Source organism: Rhineura floridana, chromosome 10 (assembly GCF_030035675.1).
Source record: "Rhineura floridana isolate rRhiFlo1 chromosome 10, rRhiFlo1.hap2, whole genome shotgun sequence".
Lineage (NCBI taxonomy): Eukaryota > Metazoa > Chordata > Lepidosauria > Squamata > Rhineuridae > Rhineura > Rhineura floridana.
This window is the reverse complement of record NC_084489.1, coordinates 64,701,015-64,723,846: the sequence shown is the minus strand read 5'-3', so window position 1 is coordinate 64,723,846 and position 22,832 is coordinate 64,701,015. Positions and strand designations below refer to the sequence as shown.

At 46.3% G+C, this 22,832-nt stretch overlaps 1 protein-coding gene across 5 annotated transcripts in view; it reads left to right on the top strand.

Annotated features, from left to right (window-relative positions):
- The first annotated feature begins 1,462 nt into the window (after positions 1-1,462).
- Positions 1,463-22,832, top strand: part of MKX (mohawk homeobox) — an 82,543-nt gene continuing 61,173 nt past the window's right edge. For 3 of the 5 annotated variants that reach the window (XM_061586111.1, XM_061586116.1, XM_061586115.1), the window contains exons 1-3: positions 1,463-1,621; positions 6,759-7,052; positions 18,395-18,554. In XM_061586111.1, the coding sequence (XP_061442095.1) occupies positions 6,868-7,052; positions 18,395-18,554 (345 nt within the window). In that variant the 5' untranslated portion in view covers positions 1,463-1,621; positions 6,759-6,867. Of the gene's footprint in view, positions 1,647-4,221; positions 4,264-6,758; positions 7,053-18,394; positions 18,555-22,832 lie in introns of those variants that run through there. The other 2 variants (XM_061586112.1, XM_061586113.1) reach the window with 2 other exon arrangements.

Here is a 22,832-nt window from a genome sequence, read left to right as displayed (position 1 = left end):
TCCCCACACAACCATGAAGCTCACTGGGTGACCTTGGGCCAGTCACTGCCTCTCAGCCTCAGAGGGAGGCAATGGTAACCCCCTTCTGAATACCGCTTACCATGAAAACCCTATAGGGTTGCCATAGGTCGGGATTGACTTGAAGGCAGTCTATTTCCATTTCACAGAACATCAACAGCATCTAAAACCCAGCATTAAAATTTCAGAACAGTTACAGCTCAGCCAGCATGCTTCAGACATAAATGCAACAGCAGCAACACAAGATATAACTGGCATATCGCTTACTAAAGAGTAGCTCTTTCCAAGAGCCTGTCCAAAAAGTCTCCAGCTGCCAACGGAAAGACATCCACATTAGTGCCAGACACACCTCAGGGTGTGTGTCTGGGGAAGATCTTTCACTTTATCATAAACTGATACAATGCAGTAGGGCTTATAAAATAATGATGGTTGTATGCTAGATGAGTTGTGCATGAGAAAGTAATTGGCTGATGGGGTGAGGAAAGAGTCCATCTCTGAGAAATAAAACGTGGAACTGTCTTTAATATCTCCTTTGGAGCTACCTGTGTGGAAGTAGCCATACCTTCCTCAAGCCTCTAGAAGCAATTTTTCTCCTCCTCTGGCTTCTTCCAAGGACATGAAAAGACCATTTGGGCTGATCCTACACAAATCTTGAATGGAGCACATCTTATAGAGCATAGTGGGACTTCTGTGTAAACATGGTTATTAAAACTGCTTGTCCACAACAAGGGCATTCCCATCCTGATTCCACACATTTATTCGGCGCCAAGTCCCAGTGCAACCTTTACTTACCTAAATGTGGATGTATTGGGTGGCCACTTTAACAGCCTAGGTGTGTTTATTCAGAAGTAAATCAGAAGTAAATCCAGTTGAGTACAATGGGATTTAGGGTGCAGTCCTATAGGCACTTAACTGGAAGCATGCATACTTGAGTTAAATGAGGCATACTTCCACGTAAGGGTGTAGAATCAGAATGCCTGCCAGTCTCATAGAAATGCACATTAGAGAGGCCACACATCTCCTTAGACTGGATTAGACGGTCTTGAGAAGAAGGAGGGGGTCCCTTTCAGTCCTCTGATTCTCTCAGCCGTAACTACAAAAAAACTAAAGCCCCCCCCAACGGCCAACAGTTATGGCTCTAATGGGCTAGTCATGGGGTGGCCCTCAGGTGCACCCTCTTGAAGAAAGGAAGGAAGGCCAAGCCTGTCCCCGACCCCCCAGCATCGGTCCCGCTCCTCCTCCCCTCCCTCTCTCCCTCCCGCCTCGTCCTCTTGACAGACAACGCCGCAGCCGGAGCTACCCAGGAAGCTGGATACGGCAAGGGGAGGATGTTCGCAGGCTGAGCTGGCCAGAGGGGAAACATGAGAAGGCGCGGCTATTCACGTTCCCGGGCCCGGCAGCTCCCGCCCGGGCAATAAAGGCGAGCGGCGGCCGCGGTCAGAGCTTGTGGTTCAGGAGCTCTCAGGGGCTGCACGCGCTGAAAACGGGTGGCGGGAGCGGGAATGGGAGAAGGAGCGGCCGAGCAAGCAAGGGAGCAAGAAGAGCGGCGCCCCGGCCCGGCCCGGCCCCAGCAGCAGTGGCAGCACTAACCCGCAGGCGCCAGGTACGGCCGCGGGACCCGGCCGCGGGTGAGCCCGAACAAACCAAAGGACTCCGGGGGCGGGGGTGATCTCTCACTCTTTTCACACCCGCCCAAACACAACCACCAGCACTGCTCCTGACGCTGTTTCCCGCGTCGTGGTCGCGTCCCCCACCCCTTCGGATGGTTGGTGGTTCTGCCCCACGGTTTGAATGCGCCGCGCGAAGGCAGTGGGTAGCTTGCACTGCGCTATTCTGGCGGGGGTGGCGGCCGGCAAAGTGTCCTGAAGGCTTGAGGGCCGCAGAGGGATGCGTGCCCGTGTAAGGGCACTATACATCTGCAAGCCAGTACACCTACCCTTTGCAAGCCAGTACACCTAGTTTCTGCTGATATACGTTTGTGAAGGTAATTTGGATGTTTAAAGTCGTGTGCGTTTAAATATTATTACATAGCATGAAACTGAAATGGCATAATCTCTGGGAAGGAAGACTGGCCACATAAAATGCTTCAGAGAGAGAATATTTTGTATGGAGGTTTTAAATGACCCCGGATTGGGTTTGTTTTCGTGGGAAAATGAGTTAAGGCCAACTTTCTTGCGTTTCTGCTTGGTGAGAGCCTGCATCCTAGACGCGCGTTCTTCCCGTGGATACCTGTGGGTGCCTTGGGAACTTAAACGTGTGAACGGCCTTTTGTTACTTTTGGTGAATATAATTTGTAGCAGCTTCTTTGCGCTGTGAGGTCCGTACAGCGGGACAAAAACGCGGTGGCGTGTTGCCCTCGATTTCAAGCGCTGTGGCCGATCACGGTGCTGTGTGGCCGCGTCTCCTGAGCGCGTGATCAACCTCTCAGTGGCGGGGCAGCTTCTCCTTTGCGGAAAGGTCTCTCGCGGCGGACCGCCTGGTTTTCTCGCGCTCCGCTCCTTCCTGAATTCCTAGGAATCTAGCACATTGTTTGGTTTTGTTTCTTGCAAAAGCCACAAATTGGGACACGTGTTCTAGGCGCGGATGTGTTGTGTGTTAACGAGGAATTTGAGACGTCTGGCTACTGCTGACGCAAGGTTTGCTGGTTAAAAGACCTGCCACCGCCTCGCGGCTTTCGATTTCTGTATTTCGGCTCTCCTGAAACAGGTCGTTTAAACGCAGTTTTAGTGACCTGCTTTGAACCACACCGGCCGCTCCTCCGTATCCGGGTGGTTAAAACAGATGGATATGTATTCTGTCATTGCAAGCATACTTGTGTCCAAAGTGGGATTCTCTCTAACTCTCTTTGACGACTGTGGTAATTACTTTGGGCTAATTAAAAACCAGAAGTTTTTAACCAGTGTATGGTGCTCTCTGCCTACCTGGCTTGTAACGTGGGTGTTTTCTCGACCGTGGTGTTGGACGGGGAGGAGCCGAGTGAGCCCTTCTCCTTGCAAAAGGAAGAGGTCGGGAAAAGCACACTTTTAGAAAAATGTAGCAACGAACAATCCTGTCGGAGGACAGTTTTGGCCGATGGATGGGATCCAAAGGCGGACAGAAACTGTCGTCGAGCAACATAAAGAAGCGCTCGTAGTGTGTACGCATTCATTGCGTACACAGAGTAAAAAGCGAGCGCACGCCGCACACGTCGGGACTCGCAGGCAGGGAGGGCATCTGCTCTTCGGCGAGTTAGCCTCGCTCCCACCGCAACACGTTGACTTGGAAGGGAGCCCGACGGAATCCAATTGAACGTCCTAACAAGCGGTGTGCCTGTGCGTGCTTAGGATCCCGGCCCTCCTCGTTTGGAGTCTGAACGACATCCTTGCAAATATTGACAGTGGCCCGTCTTGTTCATTTCTCTGGTTACTCGGACGATTTCGTTTAAGGAAAAGCAGCAGCGGGCCAGCTGCTCGGCGGGAGAGAGGCACTTTTTTTCGGGAGGGGGAGATGGGGGAGGATTCCGGGAGCAGCCAAAGGAAGAAAGGGGGTCAGAGCCTTGTTTTCAAACCGAGACTGAAAGCGAAACACCCTCTCGGCTGAAAGGCGGCGGGGAGGGACGGAGGGCGCCTCGCGGCTGCTACCGCCGCGGTTGGATTGGTTCCCGTGTAGTCCTCGGCGGAGAGACAGAAGGGAGGTGCCAAGGCTGGAAGGCTGCCAGCCACATCGTTGGGAAGAAGGCGGCTGCCTGTATTGTGCTCAGAGGGCGACCCCCAAAGCCTCTGGGGCTGCTGTGTGGCATGGACGGCAGAACATAGGAGGCAGCCCTGTGCTGAGTCCATCCAACTCAGTACTGTCTACACTGACTGGTAGCGGCTTTTCAGGGTTTGGATACCTGGAGAGGCTGGGGATTGAACGTGAGATCTTCTGCATGCAAAGCAGGTGCTCTGCCACTGAGCTGGGGCCCTTCTTGGAGACGCCGGGATGAGATGGCAGCTCCCTGCGGGGAAGGGAGAGAAAGGCCGCCCCCTCTGGAAAAGATGATAGCGAAGCAGCAGCGGCGACCAGGGAGCACACGAAGGGTCCTTCTAGCTCAGGGTGGTGATTGGTTTCCCCATGAGCTTTCTTCGCTCTCTCACAAAGAAGACAGCAGGGCTGAGCAGAGGGGCAAAGAGACGGCCCATTTTGGCGGGCCGCCGGCCCCTTAAGCATCTCAAACTCGCCCCATCGACGGGTGCCAACAACACCGGGTTCCCAAAGCCTTCCCCGGTACTGTTATAGTGACCGTCTGTGTGCATGATTACCCTGTGACCACCCCGTGCCTGTCACCTTCCCCGAAAGAGCTCCGAGTGGCCCCGTCGTGACCGATGGATAAGCGGAGGCCCGGGGTCTGCCTCGCATCGCAAAGCACCGTGGCGGCGGGGACTTCCGCATGCCTGCCCTTGAGAGGGGTGGGTGCACACGTGTGCTTTCGTGTGCACCCGCCTTCCTCTTCCCTGTCACTGCTTGTAGTGGACTGGTGTCCTTTTTTTATTCTGATGGCCTTCTATCAACCTGGTCCCTTGAAATCTAGAGGCGACTCACTTGAAGCCCATTTGTACGCTGGTTGAATTAGGTCCCCGCTCTTTAAGAGGGGGTTTTAGCAGGCAGTGGCTCTGCGCGCGCGACACACACACACACGTTAATGCAGCATAAGCCCCCGGCTGCACGACCTAGGATCTAGGACTCTCCTCTGGCCTAGAGCCCCGAGACCTCTCCCTTAGCTTAAGCACCGACGTGTTTTTCACAAGGCGGCGTTTTTGCAGGTGTTAGTACTCTTTTTGAGGCTCGTGCTGGATAGCCCGTTGACATCACTCATTAACAGGTAGTACAAGCAGCAGCAGAGAGCGTCAAAGGCGCATTTGAAGCCGCATGTGTAAAAGCCCAGTCTTTCACACGCGCCTTTAAGCCTCTCTGCTGCTATTTATGCCACCAGTTGGTTAATAAGGGATATAATAGGGGAAAAGAAGTTTTAACGTTGGCGTTTGTAAAAGCCGTTTTAAGGCTGTTTTGGAAACGTGTGGGCGTTCCTCTCACTTAACCCATAATGTTGTTTATGCATTTCCCACCGACCCACTCACATCTGTAGCGCCTATTATAAGATGCATTCGGTTAATAAACGGCTTCACTCCACAGGCTGTCGTACATCAGCAACAGCCGACCGGGTACTGGAGTAAAACGGTTGTGCTTTCTTCCTCGTGCCCGCTGACACGAGGAAAGCCAATATTCGACGTAACAATGGGCTCTTTCAGTTTCCCCCTTGTTTCAGTCCCCCTTATACAAAGCTAGGCTTTACTTCTTGCTCGTGCTGTGTACACCTCGAGGTGCGCAAAAACAAAAAACGGAGGGCAATTCTCTTTATGTTTTTTTCTTTCAAATTAAGGCGTAAATAGGCTTTAAACCTTAAGCGATGCTTAGAAAAAAGAACAACCCCTCCTTCTAGATTTAGGGTAAGAGGCTATATATAGCTCAGCGGAAGAGCATCTGGTTTGCATACAGTTTCCAGGTTCAGCCCCTGGTAGGACTGGGGCTGTGTCCTGCGTGGACATTCGCTGCCAGTCAGTGTAGACAATACTATGCTAGATGGGCCTAGTCCGACAAGATACCGGACACGGCGTCGAGATCCAGGAGACGGCGCCCTCCACTTTGCAGGGCTGGGCGGGGGCGGCGGGGCGCTGGTGGGGGCGGGGAACGGAGCTGTTCACACCACAGCCGCGGCTGATCTTGTGCGGTCGCTTAAAAACAAAATGTAAATAGCTTCCACAGTCGCCGGACATGGGGGGAGTTTCATGGGCTGGAATACAATTTGCTGGAAGGTGGCGCCCTGAAGTTCCATTCAGGAAAGAGCCAGGCTCGTTTTCGAGAGGCGTGAGGTCAGACAGATAGGCGCAAGTGCGCGGGAAACAAACACCAAAACATTTGAACCGAGGGCAGGCGCCCGCCACGCCATCTGCAGGCAGGGGGAGGGGACCCGCGGCCCTCCAGACGTCGTTGGACTCCAACTCTCATCGGTCCCAGCCAGCATGGCCAAGGGTAGAAGGGTAGGAGACCAGCAACAGCTAGAGGGCCGCACTTTTCCCCACCGTAGTTACACGGACCAAAAGGACTCGGGACCATCCCGTTTCTTGGGCGGCCTCGGTCAGAAGACTAGGCCTTTCATTCCTGTAAATCAGTTGTGGGGAAAGATTGGCCCTTCAGACGTTTCTGAACTACAACTCCCATCAGTGGTTCGGAAACGTCTGGAGGGCGAAGAGTTCCCCATGCCTGCCTGCTGCAAATACATCCTTTAGGACTGAGCTCTTTTGAGGATGGATTACATATAGTTGCAGCACATGGCGTTCTGAGTCCTCCTCCAGTGGCAGAGTTAGATCATTTTAGACTGGAGCCTTAATGGCCAATTTGTCCCCTCTCTGCACTCACATCAAAGTCTGGAAAGGCAGCCTTGCTGGGTTGGGGGGAAGGCTCCTCCTCGTTCTGCTGCGTGGGGTCCTGAACCCCAAACTGCCACCAAACCCCACCCTGCTGGCCCTCTCCCGTCCCCTCAACAGCCTCCGCTGGCTCTGGAGGACTTCTAGCTAAGTGCGCCTCAGCAGTCGCAGCCGGCCTTCCTTGCTCAGCCCGTCGGCCTTGATCCCCTCCGGCGACTCTGCTGCCCCGCGCTACGCCGGGATGCTTCTCTTCCACCGCCCCGAGTAACCCGACGCGTCTTCTCTTCCTTTTTGCAGAGCCCGCCGAATCCTCGCCGTCTCTGAAGCGCGCGCCCCCTCTCGCCCCAGTCCCGGCTGCCGGGCTGCGCTCGCCTGAAGGCGCTCGCCGTCGCCCCTCTCCTCCACCATGAACACCATCGTCTTCAATAAGCTTAGCAGCCAAGTGCTGTTCGAAGACGCCGCCAAGGAGAGGGAGAGGAGCGGCAGCCGGCCTTACGGGGCGGTCTTGAACGTCTCCCCCCACCCGGAGATGCTCATCCCCGACAGCCCGTCTATAAAAGAGAACCTCAGCCTTCGCCACAGGAGGACAGGGTAGGAACCCACAGGCCACTGGGATGGAGGAGTGGGGCGAGGAGACACGTTTACGATCACGTGGGAAAATTTGATTGTATTTGAGTGTAATTGCATACCATTTTTCAGTCGGATCTGAAAACAGTTCAGTTTCAGAGCAGTTTGCAAACAACAATAAGCATCAAAACACATAATTTTAAAAAAAGTTTGCCTGGTAGGAATTCAATCAAGCCCTTACTTGCAGAGCACTGTCTGAAAATGAAGAAATTTAAGGGAAATTAAATAAAAAATAAGAACTCTGGAAGTAAGGAAACCATCGTGATAAACTTTGCCTTTAGGGAAGTATTACCCACTATGAGAGGCAGACCATGAGATAAGAAACAAACCAACAGACAGTAACTACAATAAACAGTAACTGAATTGATCAACAAAGAGTTCGTTGGGCTGAGGGCATCTCAACAGTGCAGGGCAAGATTATCGCTGTCTATAGTTCTAATGCAAACGTTATTTTTTAAAATTATTTTTCAAAAGTTTTGTTTAAAGTGAATTACAAGTTTATCACAGTTTACCTTCTATCAAATAATGGGATATATGAGTAAGATTGTTTTCTATTAATTGGTACAATACCTGTCGCAGACTTCTCCAACCTGATGCCTTCCAGCTGTCTTGGACTGCAACTCCCATCAGCCCCAGCCAGCAAGGAGAAGGCTGAACAATTGGGATACAAAATGCTTTTATTAAAAAAAAAACACCATATAGGGCACACCAGTACTGCAACCTTAGCTCCACTTACCTGGGAGTAAACACCATTGAATGTAGTTGGACTTACTTCTGAGCAGTTGTGGTTAGGATTGCACTGTAAATTATATGCCCCAAATGAGCCAATTTTGCCCTTTCGTTCAGAGATAGGCAGAAGAAGGGAGAGGGATGCCACATTTCCCATTCAACAGGGTAATTCTAGACACCGTTATCCTTGTATGCAAGTTCCACTGAACAAAAGGTGACATATCTGAGAATAAGCGTGTGTAAGGTCAGATTGCACATTTGTATTCAAGTGATAACTTGATAAATTTAATAGTGTTTAAGAGATGTCCAAAATGCAAAGGACTGAAACTATGTGTTTTATTGCTGAATTACCAGTTTTAAAAGATTGCTTAAGCTCATTCTTCTAATAGCATTTCAGGTTGGCAAGGTGGTGATTGTGTTTCATCAATATGTTATTACCAGCTGATTCAGGCAGAATTAGATTTCAAATAAAGTATTAAAAGGCAAAAAGCCCAAGAGGCTAGAAAAAAAAGGTGAGAACCTGGGGATTTTGGGGAGTGGGGGGAATAGATATAGAACAAGCAGCAGATGTAGCCTGAGAGCAGCACCTTCTGGAAACAAATTGGTATTACAATCTCAAGCCACATAAGTCATTGGCGTAGAAGAACAGGAGATGGTCAGATCTGACCCATGGAAGCTATCCTGTGCAAGCCCCATTCAAATGTACCAGAGCTGTGCTCTTGAGCAGCTTGCATATATTTCATTGGGACTTATGTGCAACAGAACTTCCAGATGGATTATGCCTAAGAATAGTGTGTGCATTTTTACCTTGGGCATCAAAGTATCCTGGGCTGTTTCCCTGTGAAGAATAGACATCTCCTTGTATTTTATCAGGTTGCATATGATCATCATCAGGGATGCCACTCAACAAGATCAGCCTCAAAAGGCCTTCTCTCTATCCCACCAGTTAAAACAGCTAGACTGGTGAGGACTAGGGAGAGGGCTTTTTCAATTGTGGCCCCCACTTTGTGGAATTCCCTCCCAAATGATCTCCGCCATGACCCCTCTATGATGAGCTTCCGCCGGGCCTTGAAGACCTGGCTCTTCAGGCAGGCTTTTGGGGTGGGTTTGGTTTTATTATTATTGTTGAGATTTTTAATGTTTTAATGTATTTGTATGCTTTTATTTTGTACGTCGCCCAGAATGGCTGGACAGCCAGCCAGATGGGCGACTAATAAATTTAATAAATAAATAAATAAATAAAATTATGCATGTAGTTGTTTGGGACACTATGGTTGCAATCCTGTGCAAACTCATATTTCCCACTGAACGGTGCTTAGGACAGGGCTTTACATTTGTTAGGACGTGCCAGAAAAACCAGCACATGCCTAAAAGATGAAACTAGGTTGTTAATATCTGTCATTGGATGGACTTCTGTTGGAGTGGGAATGTGCAAACATTCCATCAGGCAAAATCTTTTCCTTCACTCAGTGAAGAGCTCCAGGTGTAACTCATTATCTGGTAATAGATATGCCTCCAATTTTGCATTATCGGGGGCATAAAATATTAATGGCATATCATCACTGGATTGCCTATAAAAGCCAAATTAATTCCTTTTAAGATTGGCTTGATTTTGATGTGCAAATTCCCAGCATGTGAGGAAGGGTGGTGCTCTCGTGGCAATTAGACCATAAACAGATGTGTGCTTGGGAGCATTGCAGAGGGTGATAGGAAAATGACTGCTGCAACATTTTGAATAATCAAATGTTCAGACTGTTTAATGTAAAAACAAGATGAACTTGGATCTTCCTATCCTGTTTTTAAAAAGACTCGTCTTAACAGGCTGGTCTGATATTATTTGTAGATACCCGGGTGGCAGGAACTTAACGGGAACAGTCTGTGGTACAGCTCCTATCTGGAACTTTGCTCTCTTTTGTAATTTATAAGCACCTCAGCAATTCCTGTGATAAGCAAGCTTTCTTATATGGGAGGCAGAGCAGGGTCCGATGGGCACTATCTGGACTCTGTGAAGTTCTGTGTTAATACTACACTGGATAAATTGCAGGACCCTTTATGAGCATTGAACTTTAAAAAACAGCACACGCCTGTGTGCTGATCGTGCAGTCCTCATTGCAAATTTGCTCACACAATTTTGGGTCCCAACTAGATGTGATGTTCAATTAGGGCTAGCCGATCTGATGCTCTCTAGGTGTTATGTACTACAGCTCCCATCATGCATGACGGAACATACTGGTTAGGACTGCAATGGGAGTTGTAGAGGGCGCCATGTTGACTACCCCTGTGTTAAATGCATCTTTGGGTTTAACACACAGGCCTTAAAAAGTGCAAGTAGCTCTGTGTGTGTGGTGGGAAACCCTGATAATTATTGGGATCACAGGAGGAGTGGAGGGGGAAGCTGGTCTTTGCCTTGCGAGGAAATTCTCACCCCCACTCTCATTCACACCAACCACCAATACAACCATCAGTGGTGACTGGTGGCACTGGTTGTGAACAGAGGAACTGGTCCTGAGCAGCACTTGCAAGGGAAACCAGCTCAGCAACCATATTAAAGCTGCTTGACCTTCCTTCAATGGCCTCTGGAGGTAAATGCAGACAGGAAGCAAGCCTCCCTTGCAGGAGTTAGCACCAGCAGCGTTATTTCCTTTATTTAGTACATCTCGCCTTTCTTTCATTATGTTTAGTTGAATTTATATGCTGCTTTTCCAAGATAAACCATGCTCAAAGTGGGTGGTGGAAAGTCACACAACTCAAGGCAGTGTACAGTATGTGGGGGATCACCAAATCTCCCATCTTGACCCTGTCCAGACCTCCTTAGCTTCAGCAAGGAAGCTGCAGTATTTAACTGAATTTAAACCACTTATAAACTGCTTAAGATTTTAAAATCTGTAAGCAGCATACAGCAAAAGAACAATATCATTAAGACAAAACTATAAGCTAAAATTCACTAACAGGCAAAAACCCTTGCAGTTTAAGAATGTACCTATAGCCCACAGATATTTCTATCAAACTTTAAAAAGCAGGGGAATTGAGCAGCTATAGTGAATACACCAGGGGAGCAGGAGACCTGACCACCTCTCTGAGATATTGTACTGCCCTACAAAGAGGCACATGTTACCAAATTCTTCCAAGCTACACAGGAAGTGGATTGGACTGTGAAAGACCAACCCAAATTGTGTTTGCATTTATATACGGTCTGCCTAGTAAATGTCGCAAGACGTCACCCTAAGAGTCGACTCGCACTACAAGTGCGGGGACACCTTTACCTTTTTTTTTACAATATCTCAGAGAGGAGGTCAGGTCTCCTGCTCCCCTGGAGCATTCACTATAGTTGCCCAATTCCCCTGCTTTCTAAAGTTTGATAGAATATCTGTTGGCTATAGGTACATTCTTAAACCGCAAGGGTTTTTGCCTATTAGTGAATTTCTCTGCTTTTTAATCCGGGAAGTAAGAAATGGGATCCTGTGCAAGCTTGCTGAGAATGGATTGATTATTTGCATGCTTATTGAGTTCAGTGGGATTTACTCCCCTGCAATGATGCTTAGGATAGGTGAAACTGACCACAGGAGATGCGGAGGGGGACGGAGGAGAAGGGCAGGTTTGATCATTTGCATGTTTATTGAGTTCAGTGGGATTTACTCCTGTGCAATCATGCTTAGGATTGTTAAAACTGACTGGGGGGGGAGGGAGGGAGGGCTGGAGTGGGCAGGGAAGGAGGAAGAGGGGAGGGAAGGAGGAAGGAAAGGAGAGGGGAAGGAGGGGAAAGCCAGGTCTGATAATTTGCATGCTTATTGAGTTCAATGCAATTTACCCCTATGTAATCATGTTTAGGATAGGTAAAACTGACCATGGGGGAGGAGCAGGGGGAGGGGAGAGAAGAGGGAAGGAGAAAGGGAGGGGGACGGGCAAAGGAAGGGGCAGGGGAGGGCAATTTTGATCATTTGCATGCTTATTGAGTTCAATGGTGCAATCGTGCTTAAGATAGGTAAAACTGACCATGGGGAGGGGAAGGAGGGGACTGGCGGGAGGAGAGGGTGGGTTTGACCAGTTGCATACTTTTTTAGTTCAGTGGGATTTATTTCTGTGCAATCATGTTTGAAAATGGAAATGGACTGCCTTCAAGTCGACCCCAACTTATGGCAACCCTATGAATAGGGTTTTCATAGTAAACAGTATTCAGAGGTGGTTTTACCATTGCCTTCCTCTGAGGCTGAGAGGCAGTGACTGGCCCAAGGTCACCCAGTGAGCGTCATGGCTCTCTGGGGATTCGAATCCTGGCCTCCCAGGTCATAGTCCAACACTGTCCTGGGGGAGGGGGAGGGAGGAGAGGAGGAGGGGGAGGGGAGGAGATTGGGAAACATGTAGCCTGCCACCTAAATTTAAACTAAAGCTGTCCCTGGCCACATCCACACCAGGCCTTTATTTCACTTTGGACAGTCATGGCTTCTCTCAAAGAATCTTGGGAAGTTTAGTTAGTGAAGGGTGCTGAGAGTTGCTAGGAGATGCTCTGTTCCCCTCACAGACCTTCAATCAGAGTGGCTGACTGTTAAACCTGCCTGGCCACTGGAGCTCTGTCAGTGGGATAGGAATCTCCTCTCAGCACCCTTCGCAAATGACACTTCCCAGGATTCTTTGGGGGAAGCCATGAGTGTCTAAAGTGAAATAAAGGTCAGGTTTGGGTGTGGCCCCCTGATTAGCCAAGACAAGCATCTGGGAGGCTGGCTTTTAGAACACCGACAGTTGGTTCTTACTGAGCATGCCCAACACTATTATAGGGTTCGAGCCAAAATTTCTTAAATTAATTAAAAATCAGCCAGGGATGTCTTAAAACTTTTAAACTGCAGAAGATGAAGGCCAGAGTATGGGGCAATGTCAGTAACATGTTTACAGGTACTCTGTGACCATGGCTGAGTTTTAGTGAATTTCAACAGATTATGAGAACTCAGAGTAAAAAGTCAAAAAGGTGTCTGTTTTTTTCTCTCTCTTTAGACTTTGAACTCTCAATTCTTTCTGACTGTTTTGTGTATCACCATGAAAATTGTGAGAGTTGTTAATCAAGCGTTTCTGAGTTCAGGACTATTAAGTTTTGTAAGGTTTTGTTTTGAAATGAGCTTATGGGAAGCATCAGAATGGCATGGAGGTATTTTCAATTTAACATTGTGGTATGTGAAAAACACACACTGGCTATAGTATACAGCCACTCTTGTGGCTGTATAATAAGTGAAACTGTGGCATAACAGCATATAAAAACAGGTTCTGTTCTCATGGGTCTCAAAAACCTGAGCAAAAAGATACCTATCTGAAGTAACTGGTGGTTGCTGTTTCACGTATGGCAGAAGAAAAGGTGCTCCATAGTACAGGGGCAATAGCAGAAAATGCCCATTTTCAGGTGACTGCCCTATGTCATTATGTGCCTTTAGACAAGACTTCCCCAACCTAGTGCCCTCCAGTTGTTTTGGATTACAACTCCCATCAGCCCCAGCCAGCCTGGTCCTGGTGGCTGATGCAAGATGGAGTCCAAAATATCTGTAGGGCACCAGGTTGAGGAAGGCTGCTTTCGACAAGAAGTGGAGAACCCTTGCCCCCCCCACCAGAAGTTGCTGTACTACAGCTCCCATCATCCCTGGCCATTGGCTATGCTTGCTAAGGCTGATGGAAGCTGTAGTTCAACAACACATGGAGGATGAAAGGTTCTCCACTCTTGCTTTAGACCATGCTCTGGAACATATGCCTGGCAGTATATAAAACCACCTGTGAAAAAGGTGTGTGTGTTTATCAGGGCTGAAAAAACCCACCAAAGAGCTTGAGGTCCAAGCACATTCAGGTGAGGAGAATGCAGAGAACTAGATTCATCCTTCTCCTCCCACCTCTTGATTGGCACTTGACTATAGTCAGTAATCTGACTTTGCTGCCAGCACCATGGGGTCTTGAACGGAACGTGTGCAACAACTCAGGTCTTGGTGTGCACAATGTTGGGCTGAGGCTGTTTAGTGTGAAGCTGTGTGTCTTTTTTTTTTGTTTTCTTCCCTTGCCGCTGGTGACACATGTGTTCTCCTTTCCTGATATGAGTTTCAGTGATGATTTTATGTCATTGATGGTACTGTTTGATTTTGAACAAGACAGAGTTCAAGGGATGGTGTATGTGAGAGTTTATCAGCTGTACTCTACTCGTTGCTCTGGCTCCGAATCTACCTGCAGTTTCTTTTTCTTTTCTCTTTTTGCACTAAGACTCACTCGGGAATTCCCCTGGATGTCTGTGGGTTGTCTGACATGAAGGAAGAGGCAAAAGTATTATTTCTGTCAAGTACCAAATGTTTTCTCTTAGCAAATGCTGTTTTGTCTGCCTCTTTCAAAATTATTATTTTAACCGCGCTTCCAAGGTCAGAGAGCATTTCAACAGCTTCCCTATGTGGGGAAAGCCTATTGTTTTCTTGTGATGCTAAAAGACCATATACAGGCTCAAGAAGGCGCAGCGCAATTCAAGTTGCTGAAGCCTACAACCTGGCAGGTTCTTTGCCTCGGGCCTCTAAGCAATGACCTTGAATTTTGCTTGCTTATTTGTTTGCACTTTTTTTTTTTTTTTGCAAATAATTCAATGAGTATGTAGATACTTCTTGATGTCATTATGGTTACTTGGGCTGACATTCCATGCAGGCTAGGAAAAAAGAAATGGAGATGACAAGCCTCTTTCTGCTTATTTTTGACCAATGAAATGATTATCTTTTGCTGCAAAACCTGAGAAACTGGTTCTGTACAGTTTGCGCATTCAGGCCTATGCCTATAATGTATAAAGATATTTTAAAAGATACATGCATTGGTTTTTTAGCAGTTCGCATAGATCGGGAGTGGGAATGTTTGGCCTTCCAAATATTGCTGAACCACAACTCTCATCTAGCATGGCCAATGGCCAGGCTGATGGGAATTGTAGTTCAGCAACATCAGCCCAGAGTGGGCTTCCCAGAGATGTTTGGCAGCATCTGGACTAGATCCATAGGGCAGTTCTTTATTATTGCTAGTAATAGTGCTCTGTGATAAGAATATACGAGCACTATAAGTATGAATAGGTGGATTATAAACAGACAGAAAATCTGGGAGTAAGCCCCATTGAACACAGTGGCATTCACTTCTGAGTTAACAGACACAGGGTTGCACTCATAGGAACATAGGAAGCTGCCTTATTCTGAATCAGGCCACTGGTCCATCTAGCTAGCATTGTCTGCGCTGACCGGCAGTGGCTGTCTAGGGTTTCATGCAGGAGTCTCTGCCAGCCGTACCTGGAGACGTTGAGGATTGAACCTGGGACCTTCTGCATGCGAGGCAGATGCTCTCCCACAGAGCGATGACCCTTCCCCACTCCTAATCTAGCTAAAATTATTTATTTATTGAAGTATTTATAAGCTACACTTTTCATAAAGGTACATCAGGGTGGCTTACAACATACAAGCACATTATAAAATTAAAAACATCATTAAAAACAATAATGAAAGCATCCACAAGTACTGCATTGCTTGGAAGAAAAAAAATCATGTTAAAAGGCTTGTCTAAAGAGTTTAATTTTCAAGAGATGTCTGAAAGAAAGAAGGGATGGTTCCTGACTTCCACAAAGCAGGGCCTGCCACACTAAAGGGGCATGGGAAACCACCAAAAGTGCTTTGAACCTGGCCTGGTAGCAAACTGGCAACCAGTGCAGCTCTTTCAGCAGTGGGGTAACATGTTGCCAGTAATCTGCTCCTGTAAGTAGACTGGCTCCTGCATTCAGCACTAGTTGCAGCTTCTGGACCAGACACAAGGGCAGCCCCGCATAAAGCATTTACAGTAATCAAATCTTGAATTTACCAATGGATGGACCACTGTGGTCAGGCTATCACAGGAATGGTCACAGTTGGCATACCCACCAAAGCTGGCAGAAAGCACTCTTGGCCACAGAGCTCACTTGAGCCTCTAGTGACAGAGATGGACAGTGACGCAGGAACCACCCACCCCCAAGGCCTCCATCTATCCAGGATTCCAGCTCAGTTTATTGACCGTCATCCAATCCACTGCTGCATTCAGCAGATAGTACCCAGTGGCACTCCATAATGTAAACACAAGGGGACCCAGGAGCACTCTCCCAATACTATTTTCTGGACACGACCCTGCAGGTATGAACTGAACCACTGCAGCATGATGCCACCAATGCCTATCCCACAGAGCCAGTTCAGAAGGATACCATGATCAATGGTATCAAAAGGCGCTGAGAAATTGAGCACACACCCTCTCCCCCTCTCTATAAAGATCATCCATCAGGGTGACCAAGGCTGATTCGGTCCCAAGCGCAGGCCTGAACCTAGAATGGAATGGATCCAGATGATGAGTCTCATCCAGGAATGTCTGCAGCTGTTCCACCACAACCTGTCAATCACCTTTCCCAGGAAGGGAGTATTTGCGACTGGGCAATAGTTGTTACAATCCATTGGGTTCAGTGCTGGTTTTTTTTGTTAGTTGTGTTCCACTAAGAGCCCTGGAACATAAGTTAGTCATAAGTAACTTGTTCCCTTAGTTTAAAAAACCCTCTTAAGTTGTTCAATACCAGGGTTAAGTGAGCATGGGAGGAGGGGCTGGGGATGAGCTCACTAACTTCTCCACTCCCCCTACAGATGTTTAGGTCACCATCTATGAGTTGGAGGGTGGTCATCTGAATTGGGAGCCTCCTATACGCATGGTCTTCTAGGGTTGCAAAACCTGCAGGGAGCCTTCACAAATACAGGAAACTCCCAGCTTCAGATGACCACCTTCCAACTCATAGAGGGAGACCAGAGTGGCAACAGGGGTGAAGCTGGCATGCTTGTCTCTGCAGTCCCCTTGCATATCTTTATTTTAGCCCTTTTCAGGCTTTCAGTATTTGGGTTAAGATCCATAACTAATTTCAGTTGAATCTGAGAGTTTAGTTAATTGATGAGTGGGGCACAGATTTGTGTGTGTGTGTGTGGAGAGAGAGAGATTTAAGTGTGTGTGTGTGGAGAGAGAGAGATTTAAGTGTGTGTGTGTGTAATATTGTATATTACAATATATACATAATAATATAATATATGCATAAATTTATGAAAAAACTTTAAAATGTTCATGAACATTCACCAGCATTTTAGGACAAAAATCTTCTAGTAAACATATTTTTGCAGACAGTTTTGACTAATGTACACAATTTTGCAAGCAAATTCTCATAATACAATGCATTCTGTATGTTATTTTCACTTATATATTAATTTTTATCCACATTTTCCTCTCTCATGCATTTTTGTAAACATTGGTTGGTTGGTGAACTGCATTGCAAAATTCGAATATGTGTAAATTTCGAAGGATGGCTGTGTTTCAATTCTCATCAGAAAGTGCAAATTTGATCGACTGGACTTGAAATGTGAACTGAATTGAATTTCTTGCCCATCCATAGTTTAGGCTTTTCAATTAAATATGGTTGTTGTTGTTTTTAAAGTAAGACAATTAGTGGTAATTTTTGACTAAACTGCAGTTATTTCACACTTCAGCGTTTCCAAATGTTTATCGATGTTTTAGTAACTGATTAGTTAAAAGGAAGATAATCAATCAATTCTTGAATAGCCATAGCATATATGAACTCATGTTTCTAGTTCACACACTGTGAAGTATGACATAAGTACAGGTGAGTGTTGCTCCTCTGTAATTCATGGCACATGCACTGTTCATGTAAACGTAACAGAAACTGTATTGATATTCTTTATTGACACATATTGCCATCTTTAGGGATGTAGGTATAACTTTAACTCCTGTATGTATGTGTGTGGCTACATATATATACTTGCCCTTAAAATCTTGGGGGGACAATGGGTTATTTGTCTTAGTTCTTAGCTGCCTGTGCTTCTCTATGGGGCAACCTGGCTATAGCTTCAGCCAGGGCTTGTACAGCGTGAAAGAGGTATTTATCTCTTTATCCCCAACATTTTTGTTATTTGGCACAGAGGATACCCCACACCATGAAATCCTCTGTCATGAAGCCCATTTTCTCTGTTCTGTGAAGTGGTTCTCATTTCACCCAGCTAGGGATGACCATAAATCCAGTTCTCCACATTTCTGCAGCAATTCATGAATTTTTTAAAAAGAATCCGAATGAAAATTCTTCAGTATTTTAGTGCAAAGGTCTCCTGATAAACACATTTTTGTATGCAGTTTTGACTAAGGTACACATTTTTGCAAACAATTTCTCCTAATGTAATGTGTTTTGTGTGTTACTTTTCACCAAGATTTTCACTTTTATGCACGCTTTCCCCTGAAATATGCATTTTTGTCAACATTGGTTGGTGAACTGCATTGCAAAACTGGTACAAGTGCAAATTTTGGAGGATGGCTGTGCTTTGGTTCCCATATTGTTTCAGAAAGTGTGGATTTGATACATTTTGCTTTATTTGTGAATGGAATCAAATTTCTCCCCCATCCCTACATCTAGCGCAGACTTGGAGTTACTTTGAGTGCATAGTTTTGCATGTGATACTGAGAAAGACAAGTGTGCTGACAGGCCAACCTGCCTATAACCCTCTCATATCTACCTCTTTCTCCCTTACACTGTACAGTACCCGGCAGAACAGTGGGAAGGTGAGGCACAAGCGCCAGGCACTGCAGGACATGGCACGGCCACTAAAGCAGTGGTTGTACAAGCACCGAGACAATCCGTATCCCACTAAGACTGAGAAGATCTTGTTGGCTCTTGGCTCCCAGATGACTCTGGTGCAGGTAAGGATGAGCTGTGCACTGCCGCCTCAGACTCGCACAATCTCAGAAGATGGGCTGGCATGTTTGCACCACTGCACTAAGTGTCTTAGAGCTAAACTAGCTGTTCTTGTGGCAGAACCGTGTGTCTTCAAAACAAGGCCTGACCTAATCATGTAGGAAGCAGGGTTTGAAGCTTAACACCAAAATGGGTGTGCAGGTGGGGGTGGGGGCACCAACCCCTGCTCTACCTGTGGCTTCTCTCCCTACAGTCCACTTCCCCAAATGACTTTCTTCCTAGCCAGTCTCGGATTCTGAAAGGGAGCTTGGATGAGAGAAAAGTACCTGGGGTGATGGATTGAGAAAGGCGAGTCATAGCAACTTTCGGCTTCTTACATTTCCTGCTTTTACTCCTAGGAAGAGGGAGGATATCTGATTTTTAGGAACACAAGAGATGTCTTTGGGTGGAAGCTGAATCCTCACTCCTGTGGTTTACTTCTCCTTATCCACTGCCCTAGGTACTTTTCTCTCAGCTGAGCTGACCTCTGGTTTCAGGGCCTGGCTGGGAAAAAGAGTCTGGAGTGGCAGACTCCAAGGAGGCAAGCTACATGAAGGGAAGAACTTGGTACCCAGAGTGGGCCTTACCCTTAAAGCAGGCAGCAGGTGCTGGTCGGTGGGGAGTGGCAGCAAGGCCCTGGAAGGACAAACCTGTGTGCATGTGCCCCATGGGCTGCCCTGTATTCCTTAGGCTAGCCTGCCTAGGGTTTCCCATAGACATCTGGTTGGCCACTGTGAAAATGGGAGGCTGGACTAGATGGGCCATTGGCCTGAACCAACAGGCACTTCTGATGTTCTTCTGTCTCATCTCCAATATTAACAAAAGATTCAATGGAAGGGCTGTAGCTCAGTGGTAGAACATGTGCCTTGCATGGAAAAGGTTCCATGTTCAATCCCCAGCATCTCCGGGTAGGGCTGGGAGAGACCATTGCCTAAAACCCTGGAGAACCACTGCCAGTCACTATTGACAATACTTGCCTAAATGGTCTCTGTATAAGGCAGCTTCCTATACTTCTAATTGCCAGTCCAATCAGCTTCTGTACATGGAACGGGAAGCACCATCTTATCCTGTGCCTCAGGCAGCAACAGTTCTGGAGCTGGTCCTATCAGTACCCCTGAGCCACATAGCCCTTTTGCTATTTAGCTGAACCTCTTTGTTTTCCATGTGGTTGGACAGATGCTGGTTTAAATACATTGACATGCTGTTTTCAGATGTCAAGTCCCCCCCCCCCGATGATCTGCAGTGTCAGCCTCCCCAACATTGAATGGAAGCTGTGCAGCAGCAATGTTTCATGAATGACAGTCTAGAAAAAAACTTTAATGAACTTGAACTTGCCAGAAAATTAACTTTTTATTTTTAAGTTGCTCTTTGGCCCAGTCCTTAATTATACTAGAAAATAAATACCTGGGACATCGAAAACACTAGTGCTGCACTAGTGCAATAGGACAGTGGTATCTACACTGCAACAAACTTCTAGAAACTAAATGAAATCACCCCAGCTTTACAAATAAATAGGGGTGACTTTATACTTCTAAATAAAAGCACATAAGGTAAAAACAGTCTTTGACTTGATGCTTTTGGCTTGGAACACCTGTGGGATTGAATTGAACTGTGAACTTGTTATGAAAAGTCATATTACAAAGTTTAGGCAAACATGGAAACCTAAGGCCATTCTAGATCAAACTAATGATAACTTGTCTCCAGTGGCTTCAAGTAGAGCAGGTGTGGGGAAACTTTGCAACTCCCCTCATTCCTGGCCGTTGGCCATGCTTGCTGGGGCTGTTGGGAGTTGTAATTCAACATCGGGAGGGCCACAGGCTCACCATAACTGAAGTATAGGATGCTCTAAAACAGGGGTGGTCAGACTGCCTTTTTTAAACCAGGATTCTGAGAGTCACAAACATTCAAAAGCCACACACGTAGAATTAGAGACTTCTGAGCTCAAGAGTTTGTTTTGAGTGCCGAAACTGAACAGAACTCACAGTCCTTTCATGGATAAATCTGCTCCTGGTTACCCTGAGCTTTCATCATTTCAGCTGTATAATTTAGGGTGCGTTTTTGGGGTCATTTTGTTGCTGCAACTGGTTAAGCAACTGGAAGTCAGAAGCTCTTGCTGATCTACTGATGTTCACCCAGAAATCCATCAGTAGATCCAGATTTACCTTCTGTCCACCCCTTCTCTAAAACATGAGAAGCTATGAAGAAGTAAGAAGAATGCTATTTAATCTCCAAAGCAGTTTTTTGAAGCCAAAAGTTGAGGGGTTCCTAGAAAATGAAGTTGCCTTCCATAACTATTTTGGCTTAGTTAGGCAATGTTGGGACAAAGTTTAAGGCAGCCTTTCTGGAATACTCTCAACAATACACTGGTGATGTCCAGCTTCCATTCATTCTAGGGGGACTTAGATTAGAGAGCACCTAATTTTTTGAATTCTCAACCTCTCGTGGATTATGTTCCTCAGATATATATATGTTTGCAGACTTGACTTTGTTGACAGAAGCATGTCATCCAAAAACAAATAAATAAAAAACTCAAATATCAGACAGTACTTCCTCACTTTGCCCAGAAATGCTCTCACATCTGTATAAAAACACATCATTTAAGGGAAAGGAAAGGAAAGAATGAAGCTGTGGTCCAAATCAGATTATTGATTACAAAGAACTGATCCTCAGAGTCACAAAGGCAGGGGTACACTGTCAAATCACACCTGAGTGATTGCAGAACAACCCCCAACACAGCCAAACCTATTCAAATTGACATTGATGTATCTGTGAGAACTGGGTCATGTTTTCACATATATTTGAAAAATGTTTCTCATTCCCCAAAGCGGCACATTCCAGGTTATCAGAAGTGTTGCATGACTGGCTTTAATCTAGCACCATAAAGTGCCAGAATATTTCTGGAGGAGACCAAAATAAAATGTGTTTCCCTGATTTGTATGTCCTAGGTCTGCATTCCTGAAGCTTAGATTGGCCTTCTTCTCTTCCCGTCATTCTGTCCAATTCCTTAATGCTTTGCTATGTTCTTTTTCTTCATTAGGCTGTCACTGCATTTGATCCTCAGCTTTATTTCAAGTTGTTCTGTCACGCCTCCCTTATCACAGTGTTTTTGTTTGTTTAGTGCATACCAGTTCAAGAAATGTTTGCTCACAATGAAAAGTTGGACTGTCACTCAGTAACAAAACTCTTAGTACATTAATCATATTAGTTTTAGCCAATTCACTGATTAAGTCTGCATACATTGGCATATGAAGAGTAACATAGTTTTCATGTTTACATGATGTGAGCAGCGTCTTAAGAGGTATTTCCTCTTCTGTCTTGTGCAGGTCAGAATTTCTCATACAATAAGGTGGCTACTTGCGCATTGCTAAAAAAAAAAAGGAAATGCACCACCAAAAAAACAAAGCAAAATTTGGAAAGAGGACACAGTTTTCCATAATACTTGCATATGGTAATTTATATCTATAGATGCAAATCTAGATCTAATTACTTTAAATTAAATAGAAATACAATACATCTCACCATATTGGGACAGACTGTGACCAGGGGACCCGTGTGCCTGCTCAGTCTGCTCTCCAGGTGCTATCTGTTGATGGGCACTTAAGGCCCCTCCTGCTCTCTCTTTTGGTAGCTCTTTATCTTTAAACCAGGCTTGGACTGGACAGCCCTTTGAAGAGAGGATGTCTTAAAATAGAGAATGTCCTTCGTCAGCCTTTCCAATAGAGGGCTCTCCTCTGTCAAGTAGGACTCATGGCCACACCATCTTACAATGGCTGTTGCTTGGTTTTTTGTTTTTTAACTGCTTAATTGGGGCAATATTTTAGTCAATTCAAGACGTGTTGACTCAGTTAAATGTTGCAAGCCTAATTAAAAGTTACTATTTCTGCTAACCCTGCCTGATGCTTCTCTCTCTCTCTCTCTCTCTCTCTGTGCTCAGTTGCTTCTGGCTCTTTCCTCTGTCTGTACCTTCCCTGCATCACTGAGTTATTTTGCCATCTGCTTTCTTAGCTCTTGCTTTAGTTCCATCTATGTTAGCATACATTCAAAGCCAGTTCTCCTGCACCAACCAAAATCCAATGGAAAGTTAAAACAGCGTTTTGCACTTCCGACTTTCCTGAGCAGATGAAGTGTCAAGCAATGTCTCTTCTAATGTGCAGCTAGACACATTTTGTACCTTGTCAAAAAAAATTGTGTAGTGTGGAATACGTTTTTGCACCATTGAGCACATGGGTTTTAATAATGAGATA